Genomic DNA, 15,039 nt, shown 5'->3' with positions numbered 1-15,039 from the left:
GTGAGCTGTACCAATGAAATCCGTAAATACAAGTAGCCAAGTAACACTTACACTCAAGGTTTCAGTTATTGATATTTATTTATTTAACGTCAGTTTTAAATGAGCATTCTTTAAAAAGGCAAAATATTGTAACACGAATAAACTTTGAAATTACTTTTCAGAATCAAACAAGCCAGTGAATAATCTTTGGATATGCTTCATACAGTTCTCCTACACCCAGAGGTGACGGCAATCACAAGGATAGTAGTTGCATTTATATATTACACAAGTACACTTTTCAGATTCCGAGGTGCAGAAAGGAAAGGTTAAGGGAAGCTAAAAAGGTAAGAACAGTTTCTCATAGAATGTTAGGACAGCTAAATCATCCAATGCAGTCTAGGTAAGCTTTTCCCAGCAGTAACAGTGTTAAAGAAGCCACAACATATGCAGGGAGAAGCAATACCAAAGTCAATGGATTTAGACGAGTGCCTCTAGGGAGCCAGGACAGCCAATGTCATTTGGGCACAGTGATCCAGCTGGATTCCGTCTTGCTACAACCAAGCAGACCCTCGTTCCTGAGCCTTAGTCGTGGAGACAAGAGAGGATTGTCTGGAGGGCTCCTGCGGCAGTACTCAGGAAGGTCGTCGGCAGCTATGGCTCTTTTCGTTTCAGCGGCACTTCGCGATTTCAGCACTTAGCAAACAGCACTGATGCAGAACGATGGACACCGGTTGGAATGTCCTTCCTCGGTCTGGCACTCTGGTGAGGGGACGTTGGATTGGGATTTCCTGCTTCCGGAGGGTACTTAGGAGGCTTCTGGAGCTTTTAGCTTGATGTGTTCTGCAGAAGACGTTGCACTCGACTATGGACACTCTACCCCTGGCATTGGGTGTCCGAAGCAACGGAGAAGCATAGCCAGTCAGGAATGGTGCCAAAGGGGAGTTTGTCTCAGGGTTAGTTAGTACTACTAACCGAAGGGGAGAAGTTGTTCAGTCTGAGCTTCTCCGTCGAGGTGAAAAAGGAGGTCAGCACAGCAGCAGGGCTTCACCGGACGATTGAAGGTCAAGGAGGTTGCAGCAGGCTTCATTCATGGTTTCTTCTTTGGAATGTTCTTCCAGTGGTCGACCCTGCCTGTAGTCCCAAAACCTTCACCTTTTAAGCAGGTTTCTCCTATTCATGCACAGCCTAGACTGTCAATCACACAGCAGGGTGGCTGTCCTAAAAGGACAGCCAGACAGCCAATCAGGACTAGTTTCGTTCAGTCACTCCTAGAGGCAAAGGACAGGGGAGTTTCGGGACCCTCCCTCGACATCCTGTCCTTCCAACTCACTGGAGCCAGGGGCGGGCTGAAGCCCGCCAAAGGCAAGACAAACAAAGGGCTCAAAACCTGTCTCAACACACAGAGTAAAAGCCAAGAAAAACCTCACAAACAGAAAATGGTGAAAAAAGAAGACGGGCCACTGTGACAAAATGGTCACCCATGGGTGCTGTACTGCAGCTGAGGGTTCAGCCTGCGGTAGAAAAGCACAATGGTATGAAAAATGGAACCACTGCCACCAGCCATTTAAAATAGTGAGGGTAACCTAAAGATGTTACACCAGAAAGTAGGATAAGGGGCTACTAAGTAACCCCCCCCCCCCAAGCCCCCAGCTCTCTAAATAAGATGGGGTGTGCTGGACCTACAAAGAGAAAAGGTAAGTAAAGTACATTTCACTTTACTATTCTTGGGAACTGTAGTTCACCAAAGATAAGGTGTTTAAACCTTAAGAGAAATCTAAAGGATTTCTCAGTTACACAGCACTGAAGGTGCTGTGTGTCACCATACAAAAAGCAGATGCCTATGTAGTTTGTCAGACTCCAAAACAGTGAACACAAAATCCAAATCAGGTAAAAACACATGAGAGAGTGAGAAAAAAGGTCCCACTCACTCCAGGGGTTAAAATGTAAAAGTCCTAAGTCCAGCAAAAGAGCTGGGGGTCTCTAAGGTTGAAAGCAATTAGCACCGAAATGAAAATTCTCCCTAGCACCCAATACACAGTTCACTTTGCTTTATCAATATGCAGGATTCACTCTCCTTAGCTTTCCCCTTGGCATCCCTCTGTCGGGTTCGCATAGCCATTCTAACACAGTTCATGATTTCCTCATTCTCATCAGAAAGCAGGGTTCCCTTTCCCTATCTTTCTTTCGGCAGCCCTCTGTCGGGTTCACTCTAGACCCCTTAGGTTCTTCCCTTTGCCCAAGTCCGGGTCTTAGCCCCAGTCAGGCTTTCCTTAAAACTCCCAGCCAGGCTTCACAATGTTCAATTAATACAATTCACTTCCCTTTACTTTCCTTCTTGTCAATGGATCATAGACTTTCGATTGTACAAGGGGTTTGACTGGACCCTTGTATGACCCCTCCGACTCCTTTCGTCGGCCTCTCCTAGGCCCTTCCTGGTACTTGTAGTTTCCACAAAAGAGACCAGCCAGAGTGAGTCATTTGAATGAGCACCCACATGGCGCCTGATCACACTGCAGCTGGTCCTTCAGTGGACTTTCTTTCAAGCTTTAACACATACAATTTCTTTGTTCACAATTTCATTCAATGTTGCCATTCGCAACCTTGGTCTCAACCAGTCCGTTTTTTTTCAGTTCAATCCGACTCACCGGCTGTGCTGAACTGTGCGAGTTTCTTGTCTCGGGAGTCAAGGACGGCACCCCGGCAGCAAGAGCTTCTACCCACTTTGGCTATAAGCGCAGGAGGGCCCTGTTTACCGTTGACACCCGTCACACCACACTTCAGTGTCAATATCATGCTGCCCCCCGAGGGGTCAAGCCTGGTGTAACTGAGAACAGAGACTCAAACTGATTTAACAGAGATTTGCACTCCTCTTGTTGCTGCAGTGTCAAACTAGAAGAGAGTTTAACTCCTTTTCTCCAGCATGGGGTCTGGCATGTATTCACATGCTCATGAATATTCCCTGTCGTCAGGCCAGGAATCCTTGGTAAAAGAAAAAACAGTTTCGCTTTCACTTACAAACTGTCTTTCTCCTTTAAACCAATCACTGAGCTCTGGGTCATACTGCCCCCAGCCAATGACTGCCCTTTCCCTAAGCCCCTCCTCTGGCAGCCATTTTCAGATTTTTACAACACGTTCAAGTGTTGGGAGTTCTTGTGTTTTGCTCCGTGAGCTTTTCTACGTTTTCGTGCTTTTTTCGATAAAAGTTCTATTTTTGGTCAATTGAACCAGTGTCCTCTTTCGTTCCTTTGACCGGCAAGCGGGAATCTGTTTGTCGGCGTCTTCAACGCTCCTCAAGGGCAAGAATTATCGAAGATTCCAGAAGGCCTTTTGGGCCTACACCGCACGCCGGACCATGTCGGAAGTGAAGGAGGGAGGCTCCCTCTTCAAGAACCGGCAGCCGGTTCCTCTACTGTTCTCCTCGTCTGCGGCTCCATGTCGACGCTCCTCCACTTCCAGTTCCAAGGGTGGTCACCCGCCTTGTCCACCCGGTGCACTCATGCATCAAGTCCAAGAGTGGCGTTGTGAGGCAGGCACTCGCCCCTCTTCCACCTTAGGGGGCCCACACCTCACCTCTAGCACCCTGCACCTTCTCCACCTCCACTGGTCACAGTGCTCCTTCCCGCAGCCCACTGGAGCGACGTTCGTTCAGAGCCCCAGTGCTCCAATTCTCCCTCCAGGAGGGAAATGGGACATGAGGGGGGGGGACCAGAGACCTAAGATCAGAAAAAGGCAGACCAACCTTCCTTCTACCAGCCGTCCGGAACACTACAGGGTAGGCCCTGGTCCCTGGTTGAGAGCGGTCTGGGAGCACTATGTCTATATCTGTTCAGGCCACCGTCATGGAGCTCAGTGGCAGCCAATTTACTACTCACTGTCCTGCGGGAGCTTCAGATGGTGATAAAGCCCGAACCAGACCCTCAATTAGTTTCACTGTTTTTCCGGCATGTGCACAAGTACTTTGGCCAGTGCACCCGCAGCAAATCATCTGCTCGGGAAGGTCACACGTGGGGGGGGCGCTCAGGCTACTATTCGGCCCTCGGAGTGGGAGACTTCCGTTCAGGCTTCCACCCTGAACGCGCCCCCTGGTGGCTTCCACCTAACTACAGTTCTTAAGGACCTTTATACTATGAGAGATTAGCACACACTTCCTTATGTGGAGTGCTAAGGGGATACCAGGTATTCCCCCTTCTCTCTGCTCCTGTGACTTTTTAGTCACATAGACAACCCTGTAGTTATGGCTGGTGGAAGAGGAAATGTTCTACCAACTATTGTGCTATTTTTTACTGCAGTCTGTGTGCACAGTTGGGTCACCTACGCTCTAACATGGTGGCTTCTTTCTTTTTTCGGCATTTCTATCATGTGCACAGTTGGGTCACCTACGCTCTAACATGGTGGCTTCTTTCTTTTTTCGGCATTTCTATCATTTTTCTTTGTTAGCCCTTCCACTACCATTCTGGGATAGGGAGTTCTGTGTGTATGTTTTGCCTTTGGCGGAAACCGCTGAGTGTCCCCGCCTAGGCTACAGTATGTCTGGGCTCTAAGGCATCTGTGCTTTTACTACTGCTGCAAGCAACTCCTTATGGACAGTGTTGCTGGGGACCCTTAAGGTCCTCCTTTAAGATTCCTTTTTCTGCATCCTCATGCAACTATAGTTCTTAAGGAAAGAGATGCTTAGTATCTCTCCCAACACTCTATAGCCTGAGAGATTGGCCCACAACACCTACAACACTTTCAGTGGATTGCCAAAGGGATAACTAGTATCCCCCTCCTCTCTGCTCCTGTGACGTTTTAGTCACACAGGGTTTGAGAGAATTCTCAGAAATGTGCTAATTCCCTTCTACCTTAGAGTCCCGCAGCTCTTTTGCTGGACTTTAGGACTTTTCATTTTTATCCGGAAGACAGTGAGACCTTTTTCCCCACTCTCTCATGCAGTTGTATTTGATTTGAACAAGGTTTCTTTTGGTTTTGGAGTCTGAAAAACTCCATAGGCATCATCTTTTTACATTGTGACACACAGCACCATCAGAGCAGTGTGTCAGAGAAATCCTTTGGATTTCTGCTAAGGTTTAAATACCTTCTCTTGGATAACTACTGTTTCCAAGAGTAATAAAGTGTGACCCAGCACACACTATCTTACGATCGGGTGCTGGAGGGGTTACTTAGTATCCCCTTTGTCTAAACTTCTCGTGTAACATTTTTCTGTTACCCATTCTACAATTAATGGTTGGTGACAGTGGTTTACCTTTTCCTACCATTGTGTGCGTTTTACCATGGGCTGCGTTCACAGCTGCATTATAGCTCCCATAAGTGCCCATTTTGTCAAAATGGTCCTGGTCTTCTTTTTTCACCATTCCTTGTTGGAAAGGTCCTTCTTGAGATTTAATCTGCACGCAAAGCCAGGTTTGGTCCCTTTGTTCGTTTTGTCTTTGGCAGGGTTCACTGGTGAAGCCTGCTTCTGGCTCTAGCATGTCTGGCAGGGCAGGAAGCAAGGGAGGTAACAGAAACTCCCTGTGCTTAGTCTCCTTGTTTACAGGAATGCAACCAAAGATGATTGGCCGGCTGGCTGTCCTTCGAGGACAGCCACCCTGCTCTGTGAGTGACAGCTAGGCTGCGAATGAATGGGAACGACTTGCATAAAAGGCGAGATCTTTTGCAAGGAAGGTAGAGTCGACCACTGGACGAAGGAACCGAAGAAAAACTGGAAGAGACGCCTGCTGCATCTCCTGGACCATTGATTTGCCCAGTGAAGCCCTGCTGATGTGCTGAAGCTCTAAATTCGTTTCGACTAGAGAAGACCTGCAAGGAGGACTTCTCCCCTTGAGTTGGTGGGACCAATAGACTCCAAGGTGAACTCGTTTGGACAGCCTCTCAGAGCCGACTGTACTTCCACTGCTGCTGCCGTCAGATGTCTTAACCTCTGTATTGACAGACGAAAAAACATCCTCCTCCGAGTTCCGATAGGCTCTGATGGGCGCCAGATAGGTGCGGCATGTGTCTATCTGCACTCCAGAGTGTGCGAGGTGTGCTCAGAATGAAAGCACATCGCCCAGTGCGCAAGTGAGGTTCGACCTCCTTGCCCAGTGGCAAAACCTAGTCCACTTGCTTTGGTACTGGCTTCTGCTGCCACCAGCTTATCCTTTTAGCACACCTAGAGTAACCAAAAATCCTGAGCGTTAGTCTAGGGCAAAACAAAAATGTACCACATTGTACTGCAGTGTAAGCTGCTGTACACAATGATAAGAAGTTACCACAAGTGATACAAAAGTAACCAAAAGTAGTAACACGACTAAGGGAAACAATGTTTCTCAGTACTGACAGCCTGAAGGACATATCAGTTTCCCCATACCATATGAGCAAAGGCCATTGTAAGGCTTCACTGAACTTTGAAAAGTACAGGTCAGATTCAAAAATAAAAGCAAAAAGTTTTGGAGTTCCATAAAGATGGAAGGAAAGGTGCAGTAGAGATAAATCTTTCCTAACCGGTCTCAGTGAGGTTATACAGGAAGGATTTTCCAAGTGAAGGACATTTCACTTAGTAGTGGATAAGCTGTGGGTCTTGCACATGCTCAGACCCATACGTGATGATCATGCTAGCATGAATAACGCTCAACTGACGTTGGCGAGGCACTCGTAACTATCCTTCCAAACACATCTGTTAATTGTGATTGTTTGCGTTACAAACTGGGTAGTTGTAGTGATTTGGAATTACTAGGACAGAATTACCAATTCAAAGAACTATAGGAAAAAAAAAACAATAGCTCTCCTTATCCAAAGTAAAAGGCACACATTTTATCAGCATAAGGATGAAAACCTGCAAGGCCGTACAATCCTCTGTAACACACATTTGAGACTATAGCGTGCAGGTTGCTTCAGCTATAAACACCCAGAGTGATCTTACTAGCAACACACGTGACACACATAATATTGCTGCCTGCCGCATGTTGAATACAGAGAATCTCTTGCAGGCTCATGACCCGCTTGGACATGCAAGCTACTCAGGTCCTTGCAAACGCTGTAGAGTCCAGTTAGCTCGCACATTTCAAGGAAGAGTCTCAAATAGGGAGTTAAAGTGGGAGACCCCAGAGACGGAATAACAAAGAGGAGCTACACTCTCATTGCACTGCTCAGAGGAAGCCTTCACCAAGAGCAGAACTGGGCTCTCTGGGCGGAATGCTGGAGGTGAACACAATGCACATAGTCAGTTTCAACACAAGTACTGTTTGTGGAATGAGAGGCTAAGCCCAATTTTGTTGCAAAGGGTGTCTAGGCAGACATTTTAGCGAACACTGAACTTTATGAAAGGAGAACATGATTAAGTGGTTAAGCGTTTAAGGAAAACGGAGCATCGCCCAGCAGAATCAGATGCAATAACAGCAGCACTGCAAGCTGGTCTAAAAGGAGGCGGTTTGCTTCAGGGCACCATTGTTGGGCACCCACCTCTAGCAGCAAGTCGCTCCACAGTGACACGCTTCCTTACCTTGGCTAGTGTATGCGCAGAGGGCAAATCGTAGGGCATCAGTGCCGCACTCTGGGATCCCACCAGGGTAGTCCGCTTTCTGTCAGAAGTGGAGAAACAGTGAGTGAGAATGTGAATCCCACGCCTGCATGTCCAGCTTTGCCCCTCTTGCCCCCCACAGTCCCAGTCTACTATCCCATACACACATACCTTTCTCCATCCATTTCTCTGTGCACACAATCTCGACTTCTAATGCTCCTATCTGCACTGCCATTCTGTTTGCTTTCACCATCCACAACTTCTCCACCCAAACTCATTCCTCGCTTCTTTACACTCCCCAAGACCTACTAATTTCCATTTCACAACTTTCCCTTGCATGGTTCCGCTTCCTGTGCCTCGTCAGCGGCAGGCTTTTGTGTTGACTATCATCTCCCACGTGCCCCGCTCGTATCCTTTCTGTCAAGTACCTGCTGTTCTGCCCAACCATGTAATGCCGTATTCCTCGTGACTAGCTCCCTTTAACACCCACGGGGGATGGGGGAAGACAGAGGCATGGGGAATTGGGGGTGGGGGACAGCTCGGTGCAGCTGAATTCACGCCCTACCTGCCCTTCCTTGGCACGCTCCATCTCAGCTGGATCGAGGTTGCTTTCAACGAGCTGTGCGTGCAAACCCTGCAAGAAGAGGGAAAGAAAAGAACATGTCTAAGGCAGGTTTACATCAAAACAGACAGCACAGGCCACTGTCAACTTCAGCAAGGTGTGCAGGGCGCAGAACGTTGAACACTTAAGATCTGCACATCATCTTACGAATACAACAAACAACAATTATCCCCATGAGAGCCTTACGACTCAATGCTGCCCTGTAACTCGTCAGCAGAAGGAATGGTGGAAATAATTCCCTAGAAAGCACTACTTCTGTGCCTTAGTTCAGTCCATTTCTGATCAGTATAAATACTTAAAACTAGTTTCACAGAGGTTCCCTCGTTTGCTGCACCCGCAGTCCCATTAGACAGCACCTAACGCAAAGCCTAAGAGCATGTCCCTTGACCCCATCAAGGCATTTTGTCCAAACCTCAAGTGTGATTCCGCTGATCACATCTAACGGGTCGATGACATTTCCCAATGACTTGCTCATCTTACGACCGTGGGCATCACGCACCACTGCATGGAGGTACACCTAGAAAGCAGGAAGAAAAAAAACAGGACTGTGTGAGACAAGTCATCAAGTAGTAGAGTCTCCCTCTCTTCCTCTCTCCTTCCCTCCCTCCTTCACTCCCTCCCAAATGCTTTCTGGAATTACACCCCATGCACTGCATTCAGAGAGACACCTTGAATTAATGAATGCTGCTCTTGTGGACTTATGTAGGAATCTCTGTATCTCTACACAATTGAAAAAGCAAAACACAAAAAATTAAGGGGATGATGGCCATGGTTGTGGTCTGTTAACTGGGATGTTGGAGCCATAATGGAACATTTTTGGAAAATGTTAATAGATGTGTTTTATTAGGTCTTATGACAGTTTTTCTGAAGTCCAACGAAGAGTTTAGTAAAAACCAATCAACTGAGGCAGTACAAGACGCCACCTGAGTACATGGTAGCGAAGACAGAGCCGCCAGGTGTATTTTAGGAGGGAGAGAGGGCTGTAAAATCAGTACAAATTAAATTGAAATACAAATGGTCCCAAAGAAACACTGAAACACTAAGTATTGTAAAAATAAATGGTTCATTTAAATACAAGTAATACAAGTAGGTCAAGATAAATATTGGAGGAAATGGGCGAAATAAGTACTATCACATTCTATAGAACCACAATTATCAAAACACAACATTATGCTTTAAAGTTTGCACCAAAGCATATACCTTATTAGAGAACTAACAGTAGTCTAGGTAAGTCAAACCTTTTCATATAGTATTAGGCAAGATTTGGAACAGTACCCTTTGGGTGCACTACAACAACCTTGACCTCCTGGCAATAGGTACCCAACCTTTGGTATAAGTCTGTACTACACAGGTTGGTAGTGTGGCTGAGCAGCCAGGCTCATCTCAAGAGGGGTCAATGTGAGCAGTAGGGGAGTTACACAGAGATTCACAGTGCCAAGTATCCAAATAAACACTTAAACTCAAGGTTTCTTGATTAAACAATTATTAATTTATTTTACAGTCAGTTTGAATAAGCCTTCTTCAGAAGGGGCAATATAATAGTAACACACAAATACTCTCCAAAATACACACTCTTAGTTTCTCTAAATCAGAAATACCCATTTGGGATGGCATAAAGACACTTCCTACACCATGAGGTGACTTAAATAGCTAGGACACTGTGGACATTAATATATCCCTGGTACATTTAGAGCAATACTAAAGTTGGTGTCAAAGAAAAGGGTTTCTGAATAAGACAAGAGATCACACAAATATTCTGAAGCAAGTCAGTACTTTTGAACCCCCAATGCAAAGTAAGTTAACCCTTTCCTGGAAGGAAGGTAAAAACACACAGGAGAGAAGAGTCATTCAGGGAGCCAGGCCAGCCAAAGTCAATGTGGCAAAAGTCTAGGTGAGCTGAAGCACTTCTTGCAGGTAAGTAAAATGCACAATGTTTTAGAAGTCTTTGTAGAAAAAGTAGAATCAATGTAGGGCCACAAGCTGGAAGGCTTGTGAGGGGCAAAGCTGTAAGCAACTCTGCAAGGTTAACCAAGACAAGTCTCAACTGTGAACAAGTAAGGCTAGAACACAAGAGGTAGGTTCTCTTAGACTATACAGTACCTTTGGTTATAAGAAATGGTTCCAGCTGGCTCCTGTTCCTATACAGCTCTGCAGATCCTGGTGTTCCTGGGCCTCAGTCGTGGGGACAAGATGGAGGACATCTGGGGACTCCTGTACAGCAATGGGATGGTCAGCGGCAAACTTCAATTCAGTGGCACTGCAGCGTTTCGGTTCCATGTCTTAAAATCGCGGTAAAAATGGCCGTGAATACAAAATATTGCTGCAAAAATGCAGTGTTTTTTTGCGCCACAATCATGTAAAGGATGCGGGGGACACCCCTGCAACCCCTGGACCCATTATACCATTTAAGGGGAGCGGGGGACACCCCCGCAAGCCTGCTCCCCTTAAATGGTATAATGGGGTACACCTTTACCGAGTCAAACCACAGCATTTTTGCCGCCATTTTTTTTTTACCAGCGACATTTTTGCATCGATTTAATTACCTGATACCAGCGTTTCAGCTCCTCGCGTCTGACAGCAAATAGCAACACTGCAGTTCTCGGATACCACTTCAGACTTTCCTTGCTTCTGGGGTCAGGCACTCTGTTGAGGTGGCTCAGTCCTGCATCAGGGAAATCTGGAGGATCTTAAAAGCGATACGCTCGATTTGGTGTTCCTCTCCATGGCACTTCGGTTCCAGCAGTAGCAGCAGTGGAAGTACAGCCAGCATCGAGCGGATGTCCAAACAAGTTCACTTTGGAGTGGATTGGTCCACCCAACTCAAGGGGAGAAGTCGTCCTTGCAGATCTTCTCTAGTCAAGGCGAATTTGGAGCTTCAGCACAGCAGCAGGGCTTCACCGGGTAAACCAACGATCCAGGAGTTGCAGCAGGCGTCTCTTCCAAGTTGTTCTACGGATTCCTTCGTCCAGTGGTCGACTCTGCCTTCCAAGCCAAAAAGCCTCGCCTTTTATGCAGGTTTCTCCCATTCATTCCAGCCTAGCTGTCAATCACACAGCACGGTGGCTGTCCTTGCCGGACAGCCAGCCAGCCAATCATCTTTGGGCGCATTCCAGTAACCAAGGGGATTAAGTACAGGGAGTTTCGGGCACCTACCTCACTTCCTGCCCCTGCTAGACATACTGGAGCCAGAGGCGGGCTTCACTCATGAATCCTGCCAAAGACAAAATAAACAAAAGGGACCAAGCACAGAGTAAATCTCAAGAAGGACCTTTCCAGCAAGAAATGGTGAAAAAAGAAGACCGGGGCCATTTTGACAAAATGGGCACCCCTGGGTGCTTTAATGCAGCTGCGAACGCAGCCCGCCGTAAAAACCTCCAATGGTAGTTAAAAGTAAACCACTGCCACCAGCCATTAATTGCAGAAAGGGCAACATAAAAATGTTACATGAGAACCTAGACAAAGGGGATACCTAAGTAACCCCTCAATTTCACTTTACTACTATTGGGAACTGTAGTTCACCCAAGAGAATATATTTAAACCTTTGAGAAATCCAAGGGACTTCTCTGTGACCCTGCACTGAAGGTGCTGTGTGTCACAATACAAAAGTTGATGCCTACGGAGTGTGTCAGACTCCAAAAACAAAGAAACACAGAGTCCAAATCAGATCAAACTTACATGAGGGAGTGAGAAAAAGGTCTCACTCACTCCAGGATAAAAATTCAAAGTCCTAAATTCCAGCAAAAGAGCTCGGGGTCTCTAAGGTTGAAGGGAATTAGCACAGAAATTAGAATTCTTCCTAACAAACACGTGTTAGTTGTTAGGTAAGATTTTGTAGAGTCCAACTTGTGCAGGACTTTACAAGACTTATCTGCTTGGTATTAGTGACCCAACCCTTAACAGAGGCCTGCACTACACAAGTCGGTAGAGTGGCTGAGCAGCCAGGCTTATCTTGGAAGGGGTGCTGTGAGCTGGAGAGCAGTACACTGAAATCAGTATTTACAAGTATTCAAGTAAACACTTACACCATTTTTTTTTATTTTTATTTGTATTGCGGCGGCAGCTCTCGAGCTTCGGGGCGCAGAGACAAGAACACTAAAGACAAATGACAAACAAAATACACGTAGCACAAGACGTTAGAGCTGCATATATAGGTGGGCAGGTTGTGTTCTGTATATTACTTAAAGATGTGGGTTTTCAGTTGTTTGCGGAAGCGTTGGTAGTTGGCTTCCCATCCTTATCTGGCCAGGGAGGTTGTTCCAAAAACCTGCTGCGGTTATAGGGAAGGATTTACCCACCCTGTTTTTGAGTCTGAAAGGAGCTGCCACAATCAGACCTTGTTCGGCTGATCTTCGCTCTCTGGCGGGCTTCTATGGAATGATTTTAGTTTTCAGGTATGCAGGGGCTTTGCCAAAAATACATCTATGCGTGAGCGTGAAGGACTCAAATTGGACTCTCTCTTCAATTTTCAGCCAGTGAAGTTATTCCCTGGCTTCGCTGATGTGCTGATTCCTAGTTTTTTGCTTAATGATTCTCACTGCATCGTTTTGCAGGACTTGGTAGCTGTGGTAGCAATTTCTGTTAGATCATAGTATTAAGGCGTTGCCATAGTCTAGGCGAGATAAGATGGTAGCTCTTGCGACCGTGGTGCCGTTTTCTTCAGATAGGTAGGGTCTTATGGCTTTCGGTAAGCGGAGGTGGTATGCGCACGTTTTTTTAACGTAGAGGGTTTGGGCATCTGATCCCAGGCATGCTTCTGGCATCATCCCCAAGGTTTTGACCTTGTTTAGGACCTTAATTTGGGTATTTTTGATGATGAAGGTGTTGTATGCGGGATGTAGCTCAGATCTAATTAGATTGGAACCAAAGACCATGAGCTCTGTTTTGTTGCCGTTTAGGCACATCCAATTTTGGTCCAATCATTGCTCTACTGCTTTATAAACTAGGCTTAGTTTTTTGTTGTCCTTTTGATGGTCTCCACTTGGTTCAATTACCAGCTGAGTGTCATCAGCGTAATTGGTAAATAACGTGTTGATGTTATTATTCTGATCCTGGTGTTCCACCTTGATGGTCGTGCAGCTATAGAATACCTCCGTCCCCAAGTATCGCTCGAGCAGATAAAGTATACTGCCCTAGCAATCTTTGAGGCCACAGGTGATGAGTGGCGTCGTCTGTTGGATACCGGGAACACCGGAAGGACCCCTGAGTGCTGTAAGGCAAAGGTTAGAATCAGATATGCTTTGATCTATAATGGCAGTGTAAGCAATCAAGAATAACCAACACAGCTTACCCAGGGGATGATGGAAAAGGTGGGAAACCTGGATAGACAACGAGGGAAGACCAACAGCAGGCTGGAAAGTACTGCAGTTCCTCCAACTCACACCTGAAGCCAGAACGTGATAGTCAAGAGTTTGTAGTTCAAAAGTTCGCCAAAACAGAAGGATAATCCGGAGCAGAAACCCAAGTTCAGACGTAGGTCAAGAGTTCCAGTGATCCAGAAGAATACGCCAAAGCCAAAGGGTGATCCAATAACAAGTCCAATAACGTTCCGTGGTCAAGATCCAGAAAAGAAGCAAGATGAACGAGGAGTAAAGCCGAACAGGTCTCTGGTTGAAACAGCTGTGAAGCACTGAGTGTTTCTCCTCGGTTCCTTTTAAAGGAAGTCATAATCACATGACTGATCACATGACGTACAGGAGCGTCACGTGAGGTTGGACGCCATCCATGATTGGTTGTCAAAAGTGGACGCCAGCGTCGGCTACAGACGATCCCGTGATAGTCACGTGATCGCTCCCGTACGCGGGAGCTAGAGCCGGCGACCACGGTGCCGTCGGGCATGGATGAGGCGCCAGGGCAGACGCCAACATGGAAATGGGCGGAAAGAGGTGGTACTGCCCCTCTGTACATCCCGCCTGCCGTGTCTTCCCCGTTGGTGTGGGTGTTGGGTCTGGGAACGGATGTTGCCGGGTAAATGTCGGGAGGACGTGACAGAGCCCCCCCCCAAAGGCCCACGACCACGTGGGCTCGAAGGATTGTCACGATGAAAACGGGCCAGCAAACGGGGAGCCTGAACATCCCGGGAAGCAACCCACGACCGATCTTCAGGGCCATAACCCAACCAGTCCACCAAATACTGTAGGACACCCCTATGGACACGAGAACCCAAGATAGCCCGGACCTCGTAAACGTCGGGAGAGGAGACAGAGACAGAAGCAGGAGGCGAACCCAAGCGGGTGGGACCAGGGCAAGGCTTAAGGAGAGAAACGTGGAAAACCGGGTGGATCCGCCAGGCGGATGGCACCGCCAGACGCAACGCCACCGGGTTCAACACCTTAATCACACTGTAAGGACCCACAAATCGGGGCAACAACTTGCGGCAGCCAGGGATATGTAGATGACGAGTGGAAAGCCACACCCTATCCCCAACCTTGTAAACGGGCGGAACAGCTCTCTTCCTGTCAGCAGCCGCCTTCATGGAAGCCTGTGCTTCGCGTAAGTGGACCAAAGTCTGAGCGTGGACAGATACAATGTCTCGGGCACAAGCTGATGCTGCGGGGGTGCTGGAAGAGGAAAAATCAGGAATGGGAAGGGTACGTGGATGTTGACCGTAGAGGGAAAAGAAAGGGGAGTGACCAGTAGACGAGTGCAGAGCATTGTTATAGGCAAACTCTGCAAGCTGTAATGAATTGAGCCATGTGTCCTGATATTGCAGCGTTAGGCAACGTAGATACTGCTCCATGGTTTGGTTGGCCCTTTCAGTCTGACCATCACTCTCCGGGTGATAAGAAGAGGAAAACCGGGCATCAATGCCTAACAGAGAGGTAAGGGCCCGCCAAAAACGGGAAGTGAACTGGGACCCACGATCAGAGACTAACACATGGGGTAATCCGAAAAGACAAAATACATGTTTGAAGAAGTGTTTGGCCAAGACCGGGGCAGAGGGAAT

At 47.2% G+C, this 15,039-nt stretch overlaps 1 protein-coding gene across 3 annotated transcripts in view; it reads right to left on the bottom strand.

Annotated features, from left to right (window-relative positions):
• Positions 1-15,039, bottom strand: part of VARS1 (valyl-tRNA synthetase 1) — a 365,643-nt gene that overhangs the window by 124,770 nt on the left and 225,834 nt on the right. For all 3 annotated transcript variants that reach the window (XM_069635138.1, XM_069635139.1, XM_069635140.1), the window contains exons 22-24: positions 8,509-8,613; positions 8,040-8,108; positions 7,457-7,535 (exon numbers count right to left, since the gene is read on the bottom strand). In XM_069635138.1, coding sequence (XP_069491239.1) covers positions 7,457-7,535; positions 8,040-8,108; positions 8,509-8,613 — 253 coding nt within the window. The remainder of the gene's footprint in view (positions 1-7,456; positions 7,536-8,039; positions 8,109-8,508; positions 8,614-15,039) is intronic.

The sequence above is a fragment of the Ambystoma mexicanum genome, chromosome 13 (assembly GCF_040938575.1).
Source record: "Ambystoma mexicanum isolate Mex_15411 chromosome 13, UKY_AmexF1_1, whole genome shotgun sequence".
NCBI lineage: Eukaryota > Metazoa > Chordata > Amphibia > Caudata > Ambystomatidae > Ambystoma > Ambystoma mexicanum.
The sequence above is the reverse complement of the archived record's forward strand: the minus strand, read 5'-3'. Positions and strand labels throughout refer to the sequence as shown.